Source organism: Bos grunniens, chromosome 8, assembly GCF_055505025.1.
Source record: "Bos grunniens cultivar Pamir isolate PY7600 chromosome 8, Bosgru_T2T1.0, whole genome shotgun sequence".
In the NCBI taxonomy this organism is placed as follows: Eukaryota; Metazoa; Chordata; class Mammalia; order Artiodactyla; family Bovidae; genus Bos; species Bos grunniens.
This window is the reverse complement of record NC_141172.1, coordinates 69,504,009-69,520,876: the sequence shown is the minus strand read 5'-3', so window position 1 is coordinate 69,520,876 and position 16,868 is coordinate 69,504,009. Positions and strand designations below refer to the sequence as shown.

Genomic DNA, 16,868 nt, shown 5'->3' with positions numbered 1-16,868 from the left:
AAGTGTCAAAGGGGTTTGAGAGAAAACCCGGTTTCTAGAGTTAAAAGGCCAAAGAAAAGCCTGATCTTTTAAAAGCTAAAAGCTTTATCTTCTCTTATACTTAATTTTCTGACATGGGTAACACTGAAACTAAGAATGGCAACTCTTTATACAAGTAATCTTGAAACTGTTAAAGAGGCTACTGTTAATTTAGATACTTGGGTGAAGGTAAAAAACAACTAAAAACTTATCCTATAAATATGATTAAAAATGTTCTGGACCTTCATCATGAGGCTGTGGGATAGCCTATGGGAGAGGCTATAGCGGTGGATGGTAGTGGGTCTCCACCTTCTGCGCAGATCATATTTTCTGCCATTGACGAATGAAAGGAGGGAGACTGTGCTCTACCTCCAGAGGAAGGAGAGGGCTTACAGGACGCTGCGGCCGGGCGCCCTGACGAGCCCCCTCCCCCTCTACACAAACCTTTAAAAATTTATCCAACAATTTCTGATTTAAGGTGACTACTCCACCTCCGCTTGCACCTCCCAGGGCCTAAGAATTCCCCAGTTTACATCCAAAGTCTCCCAGAGCATTGCCTAAAGCTGAAAAAGATAAAAAAGACTTCTTTTAAACAAAGGAGCTTTTAAAAAATACACAATATACAGAGCCTGCTCCTTGAAGAAAACCCCCTCAGGGGGGCCTCACCCAAGCAAAAAAAATAAATAAATAAATAAAAAGAGAAAAAAATAAAAATAAAAGTAAAAAAAAAAAGAAAAAATAGAGAAAGATCTAAAGATAGAGAAAAAGCTAAAGAGTGAAAAGGAGAGAGGAACAGAGAAGGAAGGAATCAGGGAATGCAGCAAGACTGAGAAAGGAAAAAAGGAAGTTAGAAAAAGAGATACAGAGAGAAAGAGAGGGAGGAGGGAAGAAAAAGAGAGAAAGAGGGTAAAGGGAAAGAAACGAAGGAAAGAGAAGGGTAGCGAAAAATGAAGGGGGAGAAAAAAGCGAGAAAAGCAGGAAGAGAGGAAGAGAGAGACTGTAAGAGACGCTGTGACCAGGTGCCCTGGCGAGCTCCCCCTCCCCCCCACCCCCCCTGCGCAAACCTTAAAAAAAAAAAAAAAAACACAACTTAACGACCACTTTCTGATTTAAGGCCATTGCTGCCGCCTCCGTTTGCGCCTTCCAGGGCCCAAGAGTTCCCCACTTTGCCCCCAAAGTTTCTCAAAGTGTTGCCTAAGCCTGAGGAAGATAAAAAGTTTTTTGAACAGTGGAGATTTTAAAACAGACTGCGTGCACAATATGCAGTGCTCCTTGGAGAAAACCCCCTCAGGGGGGTCTCACCCAGGCTAAGAAAAAAGCAGACGGTAAAGGGATTTAGCAACAATATTAACCCCTGATATGCCGGCTGCTCCGATTCCAAGGGGAGTGGCTGGCCCCCTGCCTGAGGGCATTGTAGGACTTGTGCTAGGGTGTAGCTCGCTTTCTTTTCAAGAAATTTCGGTGGTATATGGTGTGGTAGATTCTGATTATATTGGAGAAATTATAGTTTTGATCTCGCCGCTTACCAAAACTGTGCAAATTAATAAAGGTCAAAGAATAACACAGTTTTTGCTTTTACCTTATCAGGCAGGAAAAAACTTGACTTCTCAAGCTAAGAGCCACAGAGCGTTTAGATCTAGTGATCCAGCCTTTTGGGTGCAGGAAATTACAGCTCCAAGGCCTTTAAAAGATCTTTTAATTCAAGAAAATAAAATGTCAGGGCTATTAGACACAGGAACAGACGTCTCTTAACATTGCTGGGAAAGACTGACCCAGCTCCTGGCCAACACATACTACTGAAAATGAGTTGAGATTAGAGAAACTGGTATGCGGGGTGGGAATGCTGTAGAGAAAAAGGTGAGGGAGAGTTTAAAACCTTGAAGAATAGTGAGTTCCCCGTTGCTGGAAGTATTCAAGCAAAGATTAGATGGTTGCTTGTCATCTAAAAGGCTATAGACCAGATTTTACAAAATCGTTTACAAAACGATAACTGGAGAAGCTTATAAACATGTTGTGCAACACCTCTTTACTTGCTTCTCATATTTAGGTCTGCCAAAAGTTTTAAAAACTGATGATGCCCCTTTGAAGCTGCGGAGAGATTGTTTACTAACTTTAAATGATTTCCAAAAATTATTAGGGGACATTAATTGGATATGCCCACATTTAAAACTGACTACTGCAGATTTAAAGCCTTTGTTTAATTGCTTAAAAAGTGACCCTAATTCCAGTTCTAAGTTGACTAGTGAGACAGAGTTGGCTCTTGTTAAAGTAGATGAGACTTTAAATGATCAGTTAATTAGGATTAATACTACCAAAAGATGAGATTAAATTATTCTTCCAACAAAACATACACCTACAGGGTGCTTGTGACAAAAAGGCCCATTGGTTCCATCTACCAGTGATCCCAAGAAAAATAGTTTTATCTTATCCCAGCTTGGTGGCACAATTAATTATAAAAGGAGGAAAAAAGAAGTGTGGAACTTTTTAGAAAAGAAGTAGCAAATATAATAATTTCACTCAATAAGGATCAACTGCAAGTCTTTTACAAAATAGTGATGATTGTCAAGTTGCCCTGATAGATTTCAGGGGTCAAATTTTGTTTCATTTGCCCTCAAGCCCCCACAGTAGTTAAAAGTTCAAAAATGTTAGATTGGCAGTTTGAGGATACCTGTGGAACTTTCCAACTGTATGTAGTTCCTACGCTCCCCTTTACCCTATGGGGGAGGGACGTGCTGTCTCAAATAGGAGATACTCAGAGAAGGGTTTTCTCAATTTCTTAGTTATCAACAGGTGGTACAATTAACAATACTTTATATATTGTTATAAATACGTAATATAAATATATTTGCCTAACTACAGTTTGCCTAATTAGGTATGGGTATAAATAAAACATAATAAAGGTATGCCTAATTCTATTTAATAGATCTATACTTACTTAATTTGTATATAAATCAATATATGTATTATATATATACTGTGTAATTAAATGTATATTGCAGTAATATAATGTGTGTGGCTGATATTTGGTATGGATTGATGTGCTGTGATGATATATGTTCTGTATACTGTATAATTATATATGTGTGACATGTATTATTACAGTACATTGGTTTGTGTTGGTTGGTATTAGCTGTGTATGTGTTGTATTGCTGTAATATATATTAATTAACATTAATTATAAAGATTAATTCAAGTATATTATGTCAATAAGTCTATACTTGTTGCCATATATAAATACATTTTGCATTTAGGTATATCTGTATATCAAAATGAGATAAGGAGGTTATACATTTATTATTTAAATTTATAGAGACCTAAACTAAACATTAGACCTAAATTAACATATCTCTAAATTTATATTGTTAAAATGTAAATTTTAAAAATTAAATTGACAACTGCTTGATAATTCCTTTGCCATAAAACCCCCATAGGTGTAACTGGGGTAACCAGACAAAAAATTGGCAAAACGGCCCCCTAGAGTGGGTCCATCTTCCCGCTCAAACTAAAAATGTAGTGGCTTCTTATCCGGGATTGATAGCTACTTTGATATTAAAGGAAAAAAGCGGAACATTGAATTATTTGGTAAAGAGCTATCAGAAATTGTAATTCCATATAATAAGGAACAACTTGTTGCTCTTCTAATGTTTGATAAAAATTGGCAGATTGCTATAGGAAACCATTTTGGTCAAAATTTTGCATCATTTACCCTCACATGTTTTGCTGAATTTTATATCCAGACATCCAGTTATTTTTCCTGTCAGATGTAAACAATCTCCTATTCTAAATGCTCAGATAAACTTTACTGACGGGCAGCAAACAGTAAAGCCTCCATAGTTACTAAAAATCACCAAAAGGTTTTAGAAACATGGGAAACTTCATCTCAAAGAGCTGAAATAACAGCAGTCATAGAGGCTTTTGCTATGTTTGCAGATGAGGAATTTAACCTTTATTCTGATTCTCAGTATATTGTCAGGTTGTTTCCACACATTGAAACTGCGGTTTTGCCTGAAAATAAAACTACCATATTTCATTTGTTAACTAAATTACAGCAACAAATTTGGAAAAGAAATAAAATATTTTTCATTGGACACATTCGGGCTCATTCCAGATTGCCCGGCCCTTAAAATGCCTTTAATGATTTGGCTAACTTGTTAACCAGAAATACAGTGGCTTCTGTGATTGAGGAGGCCAGAGCCTCTCACTCACTTCATCAGTACGCTACTGCTTTAAGGTATCAATTCCAAATTCCCAGAGAGACTGCTTGAGAAATTGTGCATTCTTGCTTATATTGCCCCACTGTTTATAATAGTCTACCTATGGGAGTTAATACTTGCGGTCTCAAACCTAACGTACTCTGGCAAATGGATGTAACTCATGTCTCTTCATTTGGAAAACTCCTTTGTTCTTTAACTGTAGACACCTTTTCTCATGTTATTATTGCAACTGCTCGTACAGGGGAAGCAATTAAAGATGTAATACAACATCTCTTTACCTGTTTTTCATATTTGGGCCTACCAAAAGCTTTGAAAACTGACAATGCTCCTGCTTATACTTCTAAGTCTTTTCAGGAATTTTGTATAAAGTTTCAAATTAAACATAATACAGGCATCCCTTATAATCCCCAGGGACAGGCCATTGTGGAAAGAGCACATCAAACATTAAAAATCCAAATTCAAAAACTAAAAGAAGGGGAGTTTAAGTATAGCTGTCCCCATCAAATCTTGCAACATGCTCTTTTCGTAATAAATATTTGCTCTTTTCGTAATAAATATTCTAAATACTGATCTGGCTGGAACTACTGCAATGCTTCGTCATTGGTGCCTGGAGCAATTAAATGCAAAACCGTTAGTCAAATGGAAGGACTTTCTCTCAGGACAATGGAAGGGTCCTGACCCCTTATTAACTAGCGGTCGAGGATGTGCTTGTATTTTTCCACAGGATGCAGATTCTCCAATTTAGATCCAGGACAGGTTGATTCGCCATGTTGCAGACCCCCAGACATCCAGTTCCCCCATTGCTTCGATCACAAAAGAGGAGCCCGCCGGAAGGGGAGGCAAGATAAACATCGAGATCCCGGCAAGACTTACGGGGCTGCTGCAGTGCGAACTCCAACCAGAAAATAATTCTACTTATTCTGTTTTGGCTTGTCTACCCTCTCCTTATGTTTTTCTCTTTACCAACGATTCTGGAAAACTTAATGTACATGTGACTTTCACTGGTGGACCCAATGTAGTGACTTGTGAACAATGCGTGCTCTCATCTTGTTTAAACCCTCAGTATAATGTTTGCTCCTTTGTAGTGTTACAACGTCCACCTTATCTTATGATGTAACCACTTATTGATATGTTAACTATAGTCTTGCTGTGTTACAACAACTACAAGATTTAATGTGATCACGACGATCTGTGGGCTTACTTATTTTAGGAATATCAGCTTTAATAGCAGCAATTGCTTCTGTTACTGTGGCAGCAATATCATTGACTCAACAAGTGCATACTGCCCAATATGTTGATACCATGTCTAAAAATGTTTCTTTAACTCTAGCAACACAGAAAGTTATAGATAGAAAATTGGAGATGAGAGTAGAGGCCTTAAAAGAGGCCATAATGCATATTGGGACTGAGTTACAGGCTTTAAAAGTGAAAATGGCTCTGTCTTGCCACGCTGATTATTGGTGGATATGCGTGACATCTTTAAAGGTAAACGAGACAGATTATAAATGAAAAAAAATTACAAATCATATTTCAGGTGTTTGGAACAGCTCTGACATTGGCTTAGGGAAACTTCATAATCAAATACAGGCCCTGGAACACTGTCGACTGGATTTTACCACCGCTGGAGCAGCTAATGACTTACTTCACACCTTCTCTAACTTTACTTCTGGAAAAAACATTCTGTCTAATATCTTTAGTTCTAATTTTGCTTCTCATGATCATTCTTCCTTGTATTGTCAGGATTCTTCGGCAGAGCATTCAAAAGCTCGCGACTGAGCTGGCTCTGGCTGTTTTAAGAAATAAAAAAGGGGGAGATGGGGGAGCGAGCTCCGCCTTTGGCAAAGGTCATGAGGAAGGAGGCTTGGCATACGCAAAGGCGGGATCAAGCCTCAGGAGTCTCCCTGGAAATTCTCGAGCAATCTACCCCCAAAACCAGAGTCTGCCTACTTTCTGCTTTGTGCTTTCACCTACACCTCTGACTTTACGGGGGGCTGTCCCCCACTACCTCTCTGAAAAAAGAGTTAGCTTATAGCTCCAGTTAATAATTCCTGGGTGTGACAGTGTTTCAACCTACAAACTCCCTTGGAAGTCCTCTAGCCTGCCTGAATAGGTTTTTCCGGCCACATGTGATTGCTCAGAGCCTCCAAACTGTGAGAGGCATGAGATGTTCTAAACTGTCTAAATACAGATTCCTTTGAGCAGTCAAAAGATTGATTAGAAATTGTATTGGTGAAGGGATTTTCACTTGTTGGGCCAATGTTTGCTGCTAAGTCTCCATATCCCTTACCTGCTGTGTCCCTGGCAGTGTATTGATTAATATAATTGGTGTAAATAGTAGCTTTAATGTTTGTAACCTGGGACCCTTGAATTAATTCTTTTTCTTGTTATAGCCCACCACACCTTTGCTCTGTAGGAATGCAACTTTATCTAATGCTTTTTGGAGGCTGGCGCCTGACTTTAGAATAATCACCTTTAGAGAAAAAGGCCTCCGGGCCAGAAGATGATGCAAATCACCTAAACTTTTGCATATGATAAGTTTGCAGGAAGAAAGCCTGGCTTACTGCATGACTCTACCCCTTCCCCCATTATCCTCTATGCATAACTTAAGGTATAAAAACTACTTTGGAAAATAAAGTGCGGGCCTTGTTCACCGAAACTTGGTCTCACCATGTCGTTCTTTCTCTTACCTTCTGGCTGAATTATTCAGCCTCTTTCCTCCACTGAATTTCCTCACTGAGCTATCCTCATTCTATTACTCTTTATATCCTTAATTAACGTTTAATTAAGCAGTTGTTTCCTGATCCTCGCCGACGCCGTCCCCGCTTCGAATACCCTGGATCAGCCGGGGCTGGTCCCCGGCAATCTTTGGTCTCTAGGAGAAGAAGAAAAAAATCGCTGCACCCCAACCAAGGACACTGAGTGTCAGTGCAAACCTGGCACTTTCCGTGGAGAAGATGCACCTGAATTCTGTCAAAAATGCAGCACCGGGTGAGACACAGGAGCCTAGGGGGGCTTCCAACCCACAGGAGACCCCAGTTTCCTTGTACCCACTTCTGTCTCCTGCTTCCATGAAGCCCCTTCCACCTCCCAGAGCTCGTTGTGCCTGTGGGGTCTCCTGAGCCTGCAGCAGTGCTCCCTACCACCACTGTTTGTCCTGCACGGCTTTCCCAGTGGCCCCTTCCCACGTCTCCTCGGGAGGGGCCTAGAAAGACCGAAGTGCTGACAGCAGACAGAAGTCATGAGGAGGCCATGTGTGTGCTCCTTCAAGGTTCCTATAAAACCGGAGCCAACTTGACAGGCCTCACACCCAGCCCCTTGTTCCCCAGTAGCACCTGAATCTTTCCTCTTCGGGGACTCGGGGGCCAATAGTAATTCACTATCCTCTGACGCTCCAGTATTGGCTGAGATTGGTAGTAAGAGTCAACAGGTGGATGAGAGGGCCTCATATTAACTTTGACTGGAGGATGAGTCAAACTTGTGCCCACACCCTTCTGACCCTTGACCTGGACGAGGCCCCCCCTTGCCCCTCACAGAGCTTCCCGTGCAGCCCAGGGAGGCCAGGAGGGCCTTTCAGAGGAAGCCCAGCTCCTGAAGGACAGCTCTGAACACTCAGTAGGAGCCTGGGGGCCGCAGTACACAATCCTGGATCCTTCTCCCGCCCAGGGAGGGGGAGTAAGGGGACCCTCCCCTGCAGACAGCAAGAGCCTGTCTCCCCTCCACTGTCTTGTCAGGGGACCCAGGACGGGAAGCTGCCCCCTCTTTCTCCTCATCCAGCCAGCTGTCCCTGATGGGTCCTCCTGTGTCTGTACCCAGGTGCCCTGATGGGAAGATCATGGTTATGGACTGTACCCCCTGGAGCAACATCAATTGTGTGGACCAAGAATCAGGTACCCCGGCCCATGGGGAAGCTCCAGTTCCTGGAGAGCAACCATGAGCCAGAGACTACCCATTACTCCCTCTCCCTCCTCAGGCCCTCCTTCAAGGCTGATGATTGCAATAATTGTAATTGGACTTGTAATCACCGCTGTCCTAATCGGATGTATGGTATGGTGCTGCTTGAAAGGTGAGGTTCTAGAAGAGAAGGAGGAGGTGCTGGCTCCCTCCTCCATCTCCCCAATCCTCCTATTCCTCCTGGCTTGTCTCTGATCTTGTTCCCCAAGAAACCCCTCCTCCTCCCACCTCACCTGGTCCTATAAAACTGATCACATCGGGCCCCCAACTCAGCTGACGGTCCCCTCTTCCCCCTGGCCGAGTCTGGTGGGAGGAGGCAGAAGAGGGTGGTTCAGTAGCACTGCACAGAAATTTTACATGGGTTTCATTTTACTTCATTTTCTTCCCTCTCTTCTCCCTGAGGGTTCTCCAGATTCAGAATGTCCCGCTTGCAGTCACAGGCCCAGGGCTCTTTGTTCAGTGTCTGAGCCCCCAACCTGCACCCTGTCCCTAGGAAGGGAGGTGCAGCAAGAGTGCCCTCGCCACCACTCAGTGGATTTCTCTTCTCTTCTAGGTCCCTTTAATGAGTGCTGGCACAAGGTGATCGGTTTCTCCAGCATCTGGCGGCCTCAGACCCTCAGTAACTGCATCACAACAAAGCCCAGGGTGGACATGGTCTCTGGTTTGTCCTATGCTGTTGTCCCTGACCCTCTGAACTGGCCTGGGGGCTCTAGGCTGAATGTAGGAGGGAGACTGGCCTGCTGAGAGCTATCCTAAGGCTAGTTGGCAGCGCTGGCCCTGTCCTTACTGTTTGAAACACCCTCACTCTGTAGCCCTGGGGCGTGGGGGGTGTCAGGCAGGGGTGCTCAGTTCCCCTTAGCATCACACCAGAGTCTGGGTGCCATCATCAGAGCCTAGATGTGCTGAGTCTATGCCCACTTGGGGGGCACAGCACAGGTGTAGGTGGGAAGGGAGAACCCACTGTCTCCCCCTAGAAGCTTAGGGGTTTGTGGGTTTGTGACTCCTGGGTCAGTGCCTTGCTTTTTCGAGGCCCTTTTCTGGCACTTATGTCCCCCAGGAAGGTCTGGGGCTCTGGACCATGCACACAACAACAGGCTGACCAATGGAGATTGACTTTCCATTCTGGTCCCTTGGCAGGAAAAGAAGCTGACAGAAGACAATGCCCAGTCCCGATATGCAGCAAGCAGACTGCCTGTTGGTGAGTGTGGGGCTCTGGCCCTTCTGCTTGCTTGGGACTGTGGTAGAGACAGGGAGAGGCAATGGGTCAGGTCTCCTCTTCTCTGGGGAGGTGGTGATGGAGGGAGACCGGGGCATGGAGGGAAGGGAGCCCACCCCCTGCTCTGGAGAGAGACCAGGGCATGGAGGGGAAGGGAGCCCACCCCCTGCTCTGGTCCACTGGCAGCTCTGATGCTACTTCTCATCTGTCTTGTCACCACATCCCTGTCTAGAACAGGGCAGGCGAAGGGTAATCACTCCTCCCATGACTGACCGAGTGATGGAGTCAGAGCTACATAATATTTTTCTGTGTGACTGTTACATACTTTTAAGCCATTCCTCATCATAGTGGGAATTTCACATTTATTTCAAAAGTATTGTTGAATCTACTTGAAGTAAAATTTCTTTGTCAACATACAGAAGTATTTTCACTATGTATATGTGTGTGTGTATATATATATATATATGAGGAGGGCATGGCAACCCACCCCAGTATTCTTGCCTGGAGAATCCCCATGGACAGAGGAGCCCAGCAGGCTACAGTCCATGGGGTCGCAAAGAGTCAGACATGACTGAGTGACTAAACATATGTATATAATATATGTATACATACACAGACACACACATACACATACAGAGACGTTTACAGTTTGGGGTCGTATCATTTCAATAGTTTTGAGGTTTTTGAGTATTACCTTAATTTATAAATTAATCTAGGAGGAACTGAGATCTTTTAGCTATTCTATATTTTTCTTATGAAAAGAGTTAGCATTTTAAGTTAAGAGTTTTATAATACCTCAACTCCATGTGTGTTTTTCTTCAGTAAATTGCTCGTTTCTTGTTGAGGCTGTATCTTTGTATTACAATGTTCTATAACCTGATGAGTTTATCCAACTCATAATTCATTATAGAATTTATTGTCATAATTTTTAACATTCATCCATCCACACATTCACATTTAAGTATTATTGTTGAACCATTAGAGGTTTATAAGAACACAATTGTATATAAAATAATGACTCTTCTGTCTGCTCCCCTCAAAGGTCCTGCATTGGTTTTGATTTGCTTATGGCTGCATCTGCCAGAATTTCAGAACAAGGTTTACTAGGCTCAGTTCTGTAACCTAGGACCCCCGGTTAAGACCAAGGCTGCTCTCCATTGTGTTTTACAGAAACCAGCAGCCCCTGAAGGATCTCAGAGGAGAAGATGGCTGCTGGTTCCAACAGACGCCACTGAAAGTGAGTGTTTTTTTCCTGGGCAGGGGATCAGGAGTGGAGGGAGGAGGGACTGTGTCCTAATTTCTGTCTCCATAGCGGTTAGGGCAACTCAGAGAGGGGATGGCTTGTCCCTGAACCATCAGGACTCTAATTCCCTCCCTGCCCCCTCCTCTTTTTCCCACCCTGCACCCCTCTGTCCTCTAACAGTGGCCCCTAACACCTCCCTGTCCTTCCCTCCTCCACCATCCTCTCTCCTCCCTGGTTGCTCAGGGCCAGGTTGACCCACTCTGAGACATCTGAGATGTTGTGCTGTCCAGCAGGGCACGCCGTGGCCCAGGGAGGCTGTGGAGCCCCTGTCCATGCATGCTAAGTCTCTTTAATCATGTCTGACTCCTTGCAACCCCATGGATTGTAGCCTGTGAGGCTCCTTAGTCCATGGGATTCTCCAGGCGAGAATACCGGAGTGGGTTACCATGCCCTCCTCCAGGGATCATTCCAACCCAGGGATCGAACCCACATCTTACATCTCCTGCATTAGCAAGCAGGTTCTTTACCACTGGTGCAACCTGGGAGCCCTGTGGAGCGCCTGAACTGTGGCTAAATCTGATGAGCTGTAGTATATAACTCGATACTGTAGTTCAAGGAGTTGGTAGAAAAAATGACTATAATTTGTCTCGTTAACAGTTTTTTTTTTTTTGTATATTGATTACATGTTGAGGGGCTTCCCTGGTGGCTCAGATGGTAAAGAATTCGCCTGTAATGCAAGAGAACAGGGTTCAGTCTCTGGGTCAGGAAGATCCCCTGGAGAAGGGAATGGCAACCCACTCCAGTATTCCTACCTGGAGAATCTCATGGACAGAGGAGCCTGACAGGCTACAGTCCATGAAGTCACAAAGAGTCAGACACACAACTGAGCAGCTAACACTACATATTGCAGTGAAAAAATTCTTAACTTACTTTTAATTGGAGGATAATTGCTTCACAATGTTGTGCTTATTTCTGCTGTACAGCAACATGAACCAGCCATAGGTGCACATATATCCCCTCCCTCTTGAGCCTCCTTCCAACGCCCCCATCCCACCTCCCTTAGGTTATCACAGAGCACCGGATCGAGCTCTCTGTGTTATCAAGCCACTTCCCATTAGCTATCTATATTACATATTGAAAGGAAATTTTTTAGAATACTTTGAGTTAGTACCATATTTTATGAAAACTAGTATTGTTATTTTTCATGTTTTCAGTGTAACTGTTAGAGAATATAAACTTGTGTTGGGTGCCCTCCTTATGTACTGTGGATGGTGGTGTGCACAGCATTTCACACACACAGCGTTGAATCTGCAGCACAGTCCATGAGGCGGGTGGTGTTTGCTCCATTTTAAGGTTAAATTCTTGCTCGGAGTCTGTCCCCATCCAGCTCTACCGCAGTGTCAGGCAGTGAGGCCGAGCGGGGTGTGAGGCCGGAGACCTTCCTCCCTCCAGGCCTTTGCTTTGTCCCCAGTGCAGAGGTGGCAGCCAGGAGGCCTCACCCTCCTGAGAAAGGCAGGTGCCCTCCTCTGAGGTCTGTTGCCCCTCGCTGTCCCACCCTCTGTCTCATATCACAGATGCCTTCTCCCTCTGTGACAGCAGTCTCCTCTTCCAGATGGGCCCGCATCCCCTGCTTGGGGCAGGACTCTCTGCTGACCTGGACTGCCCCCAACTGCTCTGGGTGCTGGCGAAGTCCAATGCCCAGTGCCTGTGTGGCTTGTTTGCTGCTGGGAAGCAGGTCAGGGGCGCAGAGCAGCAGGATTACCAGCAGGGGGAGCTCCTCAGGTTCCCATCCTGAAGTCTAGGCCTGAATTGAGGGTCCTTTGCCTTTGTGAAAGCCCGTTCCAACTCTGTCTCTGTGACTTTCCCCCAACCTAGGCCTGAAGCTATTCTTCAGTGAGTTTGCAGCTATCTTTTCCTTGTGACTTCTGTGATTCGCTCCTGAGGCAGTTGGGCCTCACATGAAATGAGATCCTTGTGACCAGAGAATAGGCCTGGGTCTCTCCACATGCCTTGTGTGATGCTGCCAGTCACCAAGAAGGGACAGGGGACCTCAGTCAACACCCCGATGGATGCCTTGGAAATGCTGGGGCAAAGGTTGACAAATGAGACAATTCAAGAGTGCCTGCGGAACTCAGGAAAGTATTAACATGTTTATGAAGAAAGTGAGACAGGCTCTGCTGTGCCCTGACCGTTTGAGGACCTCAGTCTTTCAGTTCAGGACACACTGCTAATAGACTTCTAGTTTTTATTTGTATTTGTTTGAAATTTGTCATTCATGTTAGTATGTATGCATTTAATGATGTAACTTATAATGAAGGTGTTAGTCACTGAGTCATGTCCAACTCTTTGCGACCCTATGGACTGTCCCCACCAGGCTCTTCTGTCCATGGGGTTTCTCCAGGCAAGAGTACTGGAGTGGGTTGCCGTTTCCTTCTCCAGGGTATCTTCCCTACCCAGGGATGGAACCTAGGTCTCTTGCACTGCAGGCAGACTCCTTACCAACTGAGCCACCAGGGAGGCCCCGTAACTTGTACTATACATCATTAAAGTGCAAACATCTTATATGTCTTGGTACTTTTATGTTTGTGCATATATATGTATGTGTAGAAAAACATTTTGCAAATATAATTTCTAGGTTTATGTGGGCTACCTGGTTGAGTACTGGCAATCTAAATAAACTAGAAATACAAAAGGAGGGCATTCCCTGGCTGTTCAGTGGTTAGGACTCTGCCCTGAGAGCCCTGAGTTCAATCCCTGGTCAGAAAGTAAGATCCCACGAGCCATGAGGCAAAAACAAACAAACAAAAACCTACAAAACAAGAACAGCAATAAAGGAGAGCAAGCCCACTGCTGGGGGAATTTGACCACTTTGGGATTGCCTGGCGACTTCTTCAGGGTCCAGGCTTTAAACATGTCAACTTTATAGTTGGGTGAATATTTGTATTTTTCATAGAGAGATGTTAACAAGTGAGCAGAGAGGGAGCAGAATTGGCACCCCCGTGTTGTGTCTGGTGACCGTGAACTGGGCTGTCATTCCCCGGGCTTCCTCCTGCTCATCTGGGAGGTTAGGGTGGGACGTGGGTTAGATATGAGTGTCAGATAGTTTCTGTGTCACGTCTGCTCTTATCAGTGACCTTCATTCCATCTGGGCTCAAGGAAGAGAGGACAAGGATCTGCCATAGTTTCTGGGAGGAAGAATGGATGGGCTCCTTGGTTATGTTCAGTGTTGGCTTGCTCCGCACTAGATGGGCCCCCCTTGATACTGGTGCTCTGAGCCCAGAATTGCCTTTTTGTGTTTGAATTGGCTGATTAAGGATCTCAACCCCTCTGTAAGCTTTGACCTTCTGCAGAAAAGACACAGAAATGATGATTCTTAAATACTGTGAGAACTGACCTAAAATGCCTGCTATATTAGGGTTTTGTATTTTATTTATTTATTTATTTTTTTTACCTTCTGCCAAACCCTTCTCCATAGTATTCCAATCACTGCAGGATAATTTAATAGCAGAAGCAATTCTCAGGGAGGTTTTTGGTCTAGTCCATCTCAAGGCTTGTATGTTGTCTTCCCAAGGTTGATGTGACTGGTGTGGTCAAAACTGGAATTGCCTAAAATGTAGGTACAAATGGATACAGTGTGTGGAGTTCTCTTGTGTTTTGAGAAGGGCCGACCCCCGTGGTCTTGGTGCTACATCCCTCTGGCCCTGATGTCCCTCCCTCTCCTGGAAGTCAGGTGTTTCCTGTCTTTGCTGTTCCTTCTGTGCAGGACACTCTGCCTTCATCCCCAGGAGGAGATAGAAATGAATTCCTGGGACTTGCCTGGCGGTTCAGTGGTTAAGACTCTGCACTCCCAATGCAAGGAGCCCGGGTTCAGTCTCTGGTTGGGAACTGAGATCCCACACACCACAACTAAGCATGTGCTCCGCAACTGAGCCCATGTGCTGTAGAGCCTGCACATCACAGTAGAGGAGCCTGTGTGCTGCAGTGAAGTCTGCACAGCTAAAATAAATAAATAAGATACAATAAAATTTGAAACTGTCACCTATATGTTACAAAAAGCATGTGCATTTGTAAAACAGTTTAAAAAAGTAAATAGTCAAGTGTCAGGTCACTTGTCCCTTTCTCAGAAGACTTCCTTGAGTGCCCATTAGAGTATCAGCCTTGTCAGTATTTGTCATGTATATTCATTTGTACACATTTATTGTGTGTTTTACTAATGAGAACCTTCAAGAAAAGTGAAACTTGACTCCTTTGTTGCTTTCCGGTGGGTGCTTAGTCGCTCAGTCGTGTCCGACTCTTTGCGACCCTGTGAACTAAGCCTGCCAGACTCCCCTGTCCATGGGATTCTCCAGGCAAGAATACTGGAGTGAGTTGCCATTTCCTACTCCAGGGGATCTTCCCGATCCAGGGATCGAACCCGCGTGTCCTGTGTCTCCTGCACTGCATGCGAGTTCTTTGCCTGCTGAGCCATCCGGGAAGCATTACTGCTGTATGCCAATGCAAATGTTACAATTTAAAGTTTTACTTGAAGACTGGATGCCTGTTCAGGTTTCTCCTCAGTACTGAATTTGTGACCAAATTAAATATGCAATTTCCACATGTACACCCGTGGTGGATTCATGTTGATGTATGGCAAAACCAATACAGTATTGTAAAGTAATTAGCCTCTAGTTAAAATAAATAAATTTAAATTAAAAAAATTTTTAAAAAGCAACCGTAATACTATATATATCTCATCTAAAAATTGGATAATAAAAATTCATTAAATATACAAAAATAATAAAAAAATAAATATGCAATATCATATACAAATTTTATAATTTTAGTAAACGTGCAATTTTATGATTTTGAATAAAATTGAATATTCAGTGTTATATACAATTTTGCAATTTTCTATAAACCTGCAATTTAAAGAATTTGTGGCCAAATTAAAAATGCAATGTTATATACAAATTTTATAATTTTATATAAATAAGCAATTGGATGAATTTGTGACCAAATTACATGGCAGTTACATAAAAATTTTGCAATTTTATATAAATATGCAATTTTATGACTTTGTGACCAAATTAAATATGTGATGTTATATACAAATATTATAATTTTATATATAGTTTTATACAATTTGACAAATGTGGAATGTTATAAAAAGTATAAGAACTATCAAAATGTTAGAAATTATATAGTTTTCCATAAATATACAATTGTATGAATTTGTGATCAAATTAAATATGTAATTGTATATAAAAAGAGGCATGTGTGTGTTTTTCCCCCATCCTCTGGTTCTCTGGAGCAGTTCTGAGTGAAGGGTACAGGGGTGTGTTCTTGCTGTGTGACCCACTCCTTCCTTCTCCCCTTTATGCCTCAGGCTCATCTTGCATGGGTGTGTCTCCTGCTCTGACTCAAGATTTCCAGATGCCAGATTCCTGGGGGACTGGAATTCAGCCCCTCCTCTGTCCACCTCCTCCCCACTCTTCCCCTGGGAGAGAGGCCCCAGCCTGGCCAGGCTCCTGCACAGCCTCCCCCTGTGGTGTCTGTGTCTCTGAGTCCTGTCTGGGCCTGCTGGGCTCCCTGGAGGTGCAGACTGGCTCTGACAGAGCTCTTGGGAAGGGCTGGTGGGGCCCTGCTTGCTGGGGTTCTTCTGTGGCCCCTCACTTGTGAGCCTCCTGCCACTCTGGGGCCACCTTCCCCTTCTGTCCCTGCTGTCCTTTCTGCATCCTCATCACAGTGGGTCTGGTGGCTCAGCCCTGCAACCTCATGGAGACACAACTCCCTTCCCCTGGACCTTAGGATAGGATCCCCCACCCACCTAGATTTCCTGGGGGAGCCCCGTGGTCCCAGCCCTGTCCCCTTTCCCAGAGCACAGGTGCTCGTGCAGAGCTGGACACCCCCTGACTGCCCCCACTCCTGCCTGTGAACGATTACATATTATATCAGGAGTGGGAAGAAAAATATTTTAGATCACAAATCAGGAGGAAGAGGTGAATTTATAATTACTTGAAAATAAATTCTTGAAAAGCAGTGTTGCCTGTGTGAGACCCCTGTATCAGATCACCTAAGTTGTCCTTGAATGGAGAAGACTGACCTGGCCTCCATTTGTTTTTAGGTCTGTTAACACTTTATGAGAAGCTGAGGGGTGGGGGGTGGGGGGGTGAGGGTGTTAGGGGCAATATTATATAATCAACAGGCTTGAGCTTCCCTGGTGGCTTACATGATAAAGAGTCTGCCT

General features: G+C 44.0%; 1 protein-coding gene across 22 annotated transcripts in view; it reads left to right on the top strand.

The window, feature by feature from the left end:
* Positions 1–15,889, top strand: part of LOC147367359 (tumor necrosis factor receptor superfamily member 10A-like) — a 46,663-nt gene extending 30,774 nt beyond the window's left edge. For 6 of the 22 annotated variants that reach the window (XM_086416300.1, XM_086416291.1, XM_086416312.1 and 3 more), the window contains 7 exons: positions 7,109–7,220; positions 8,046–8,119; positions 8,203–8,295; positions 8,737–8,844; positions 9,321–9,381; positions 10,442–10,636; positions 12,518–15,889. In XM_086416300.1, the coding sequence (XP_086272426.1) occupies positions 7,109–7,220; positions 8,046–8,119; positions 8,203–8,295; positions 8,737–8,844; positions 9,321–9,381; positions 10,442–10,520 (527 nt within the window). In that variant the 3' untranslated portion in view covers positions 10,521–10,636; positions 12,518–15,889. Of the gene's footprint in view, positions 1–4,956; positions 6,889–7,022; positions 7,221–8,045; positions 8,296–8,736; positions 8,941–9,320; positions 9,382–10,441; positions 10,637–12,517 lie in introns of those variants that run through there. The other 16 variants (XM_086416306.1, XM_086416301.1, XM_086416297.1 and 13 more) reach the window with 10 other exon arrangements.
* Positions 15,890–16,868: the final 979 nt, after the last annotated feature.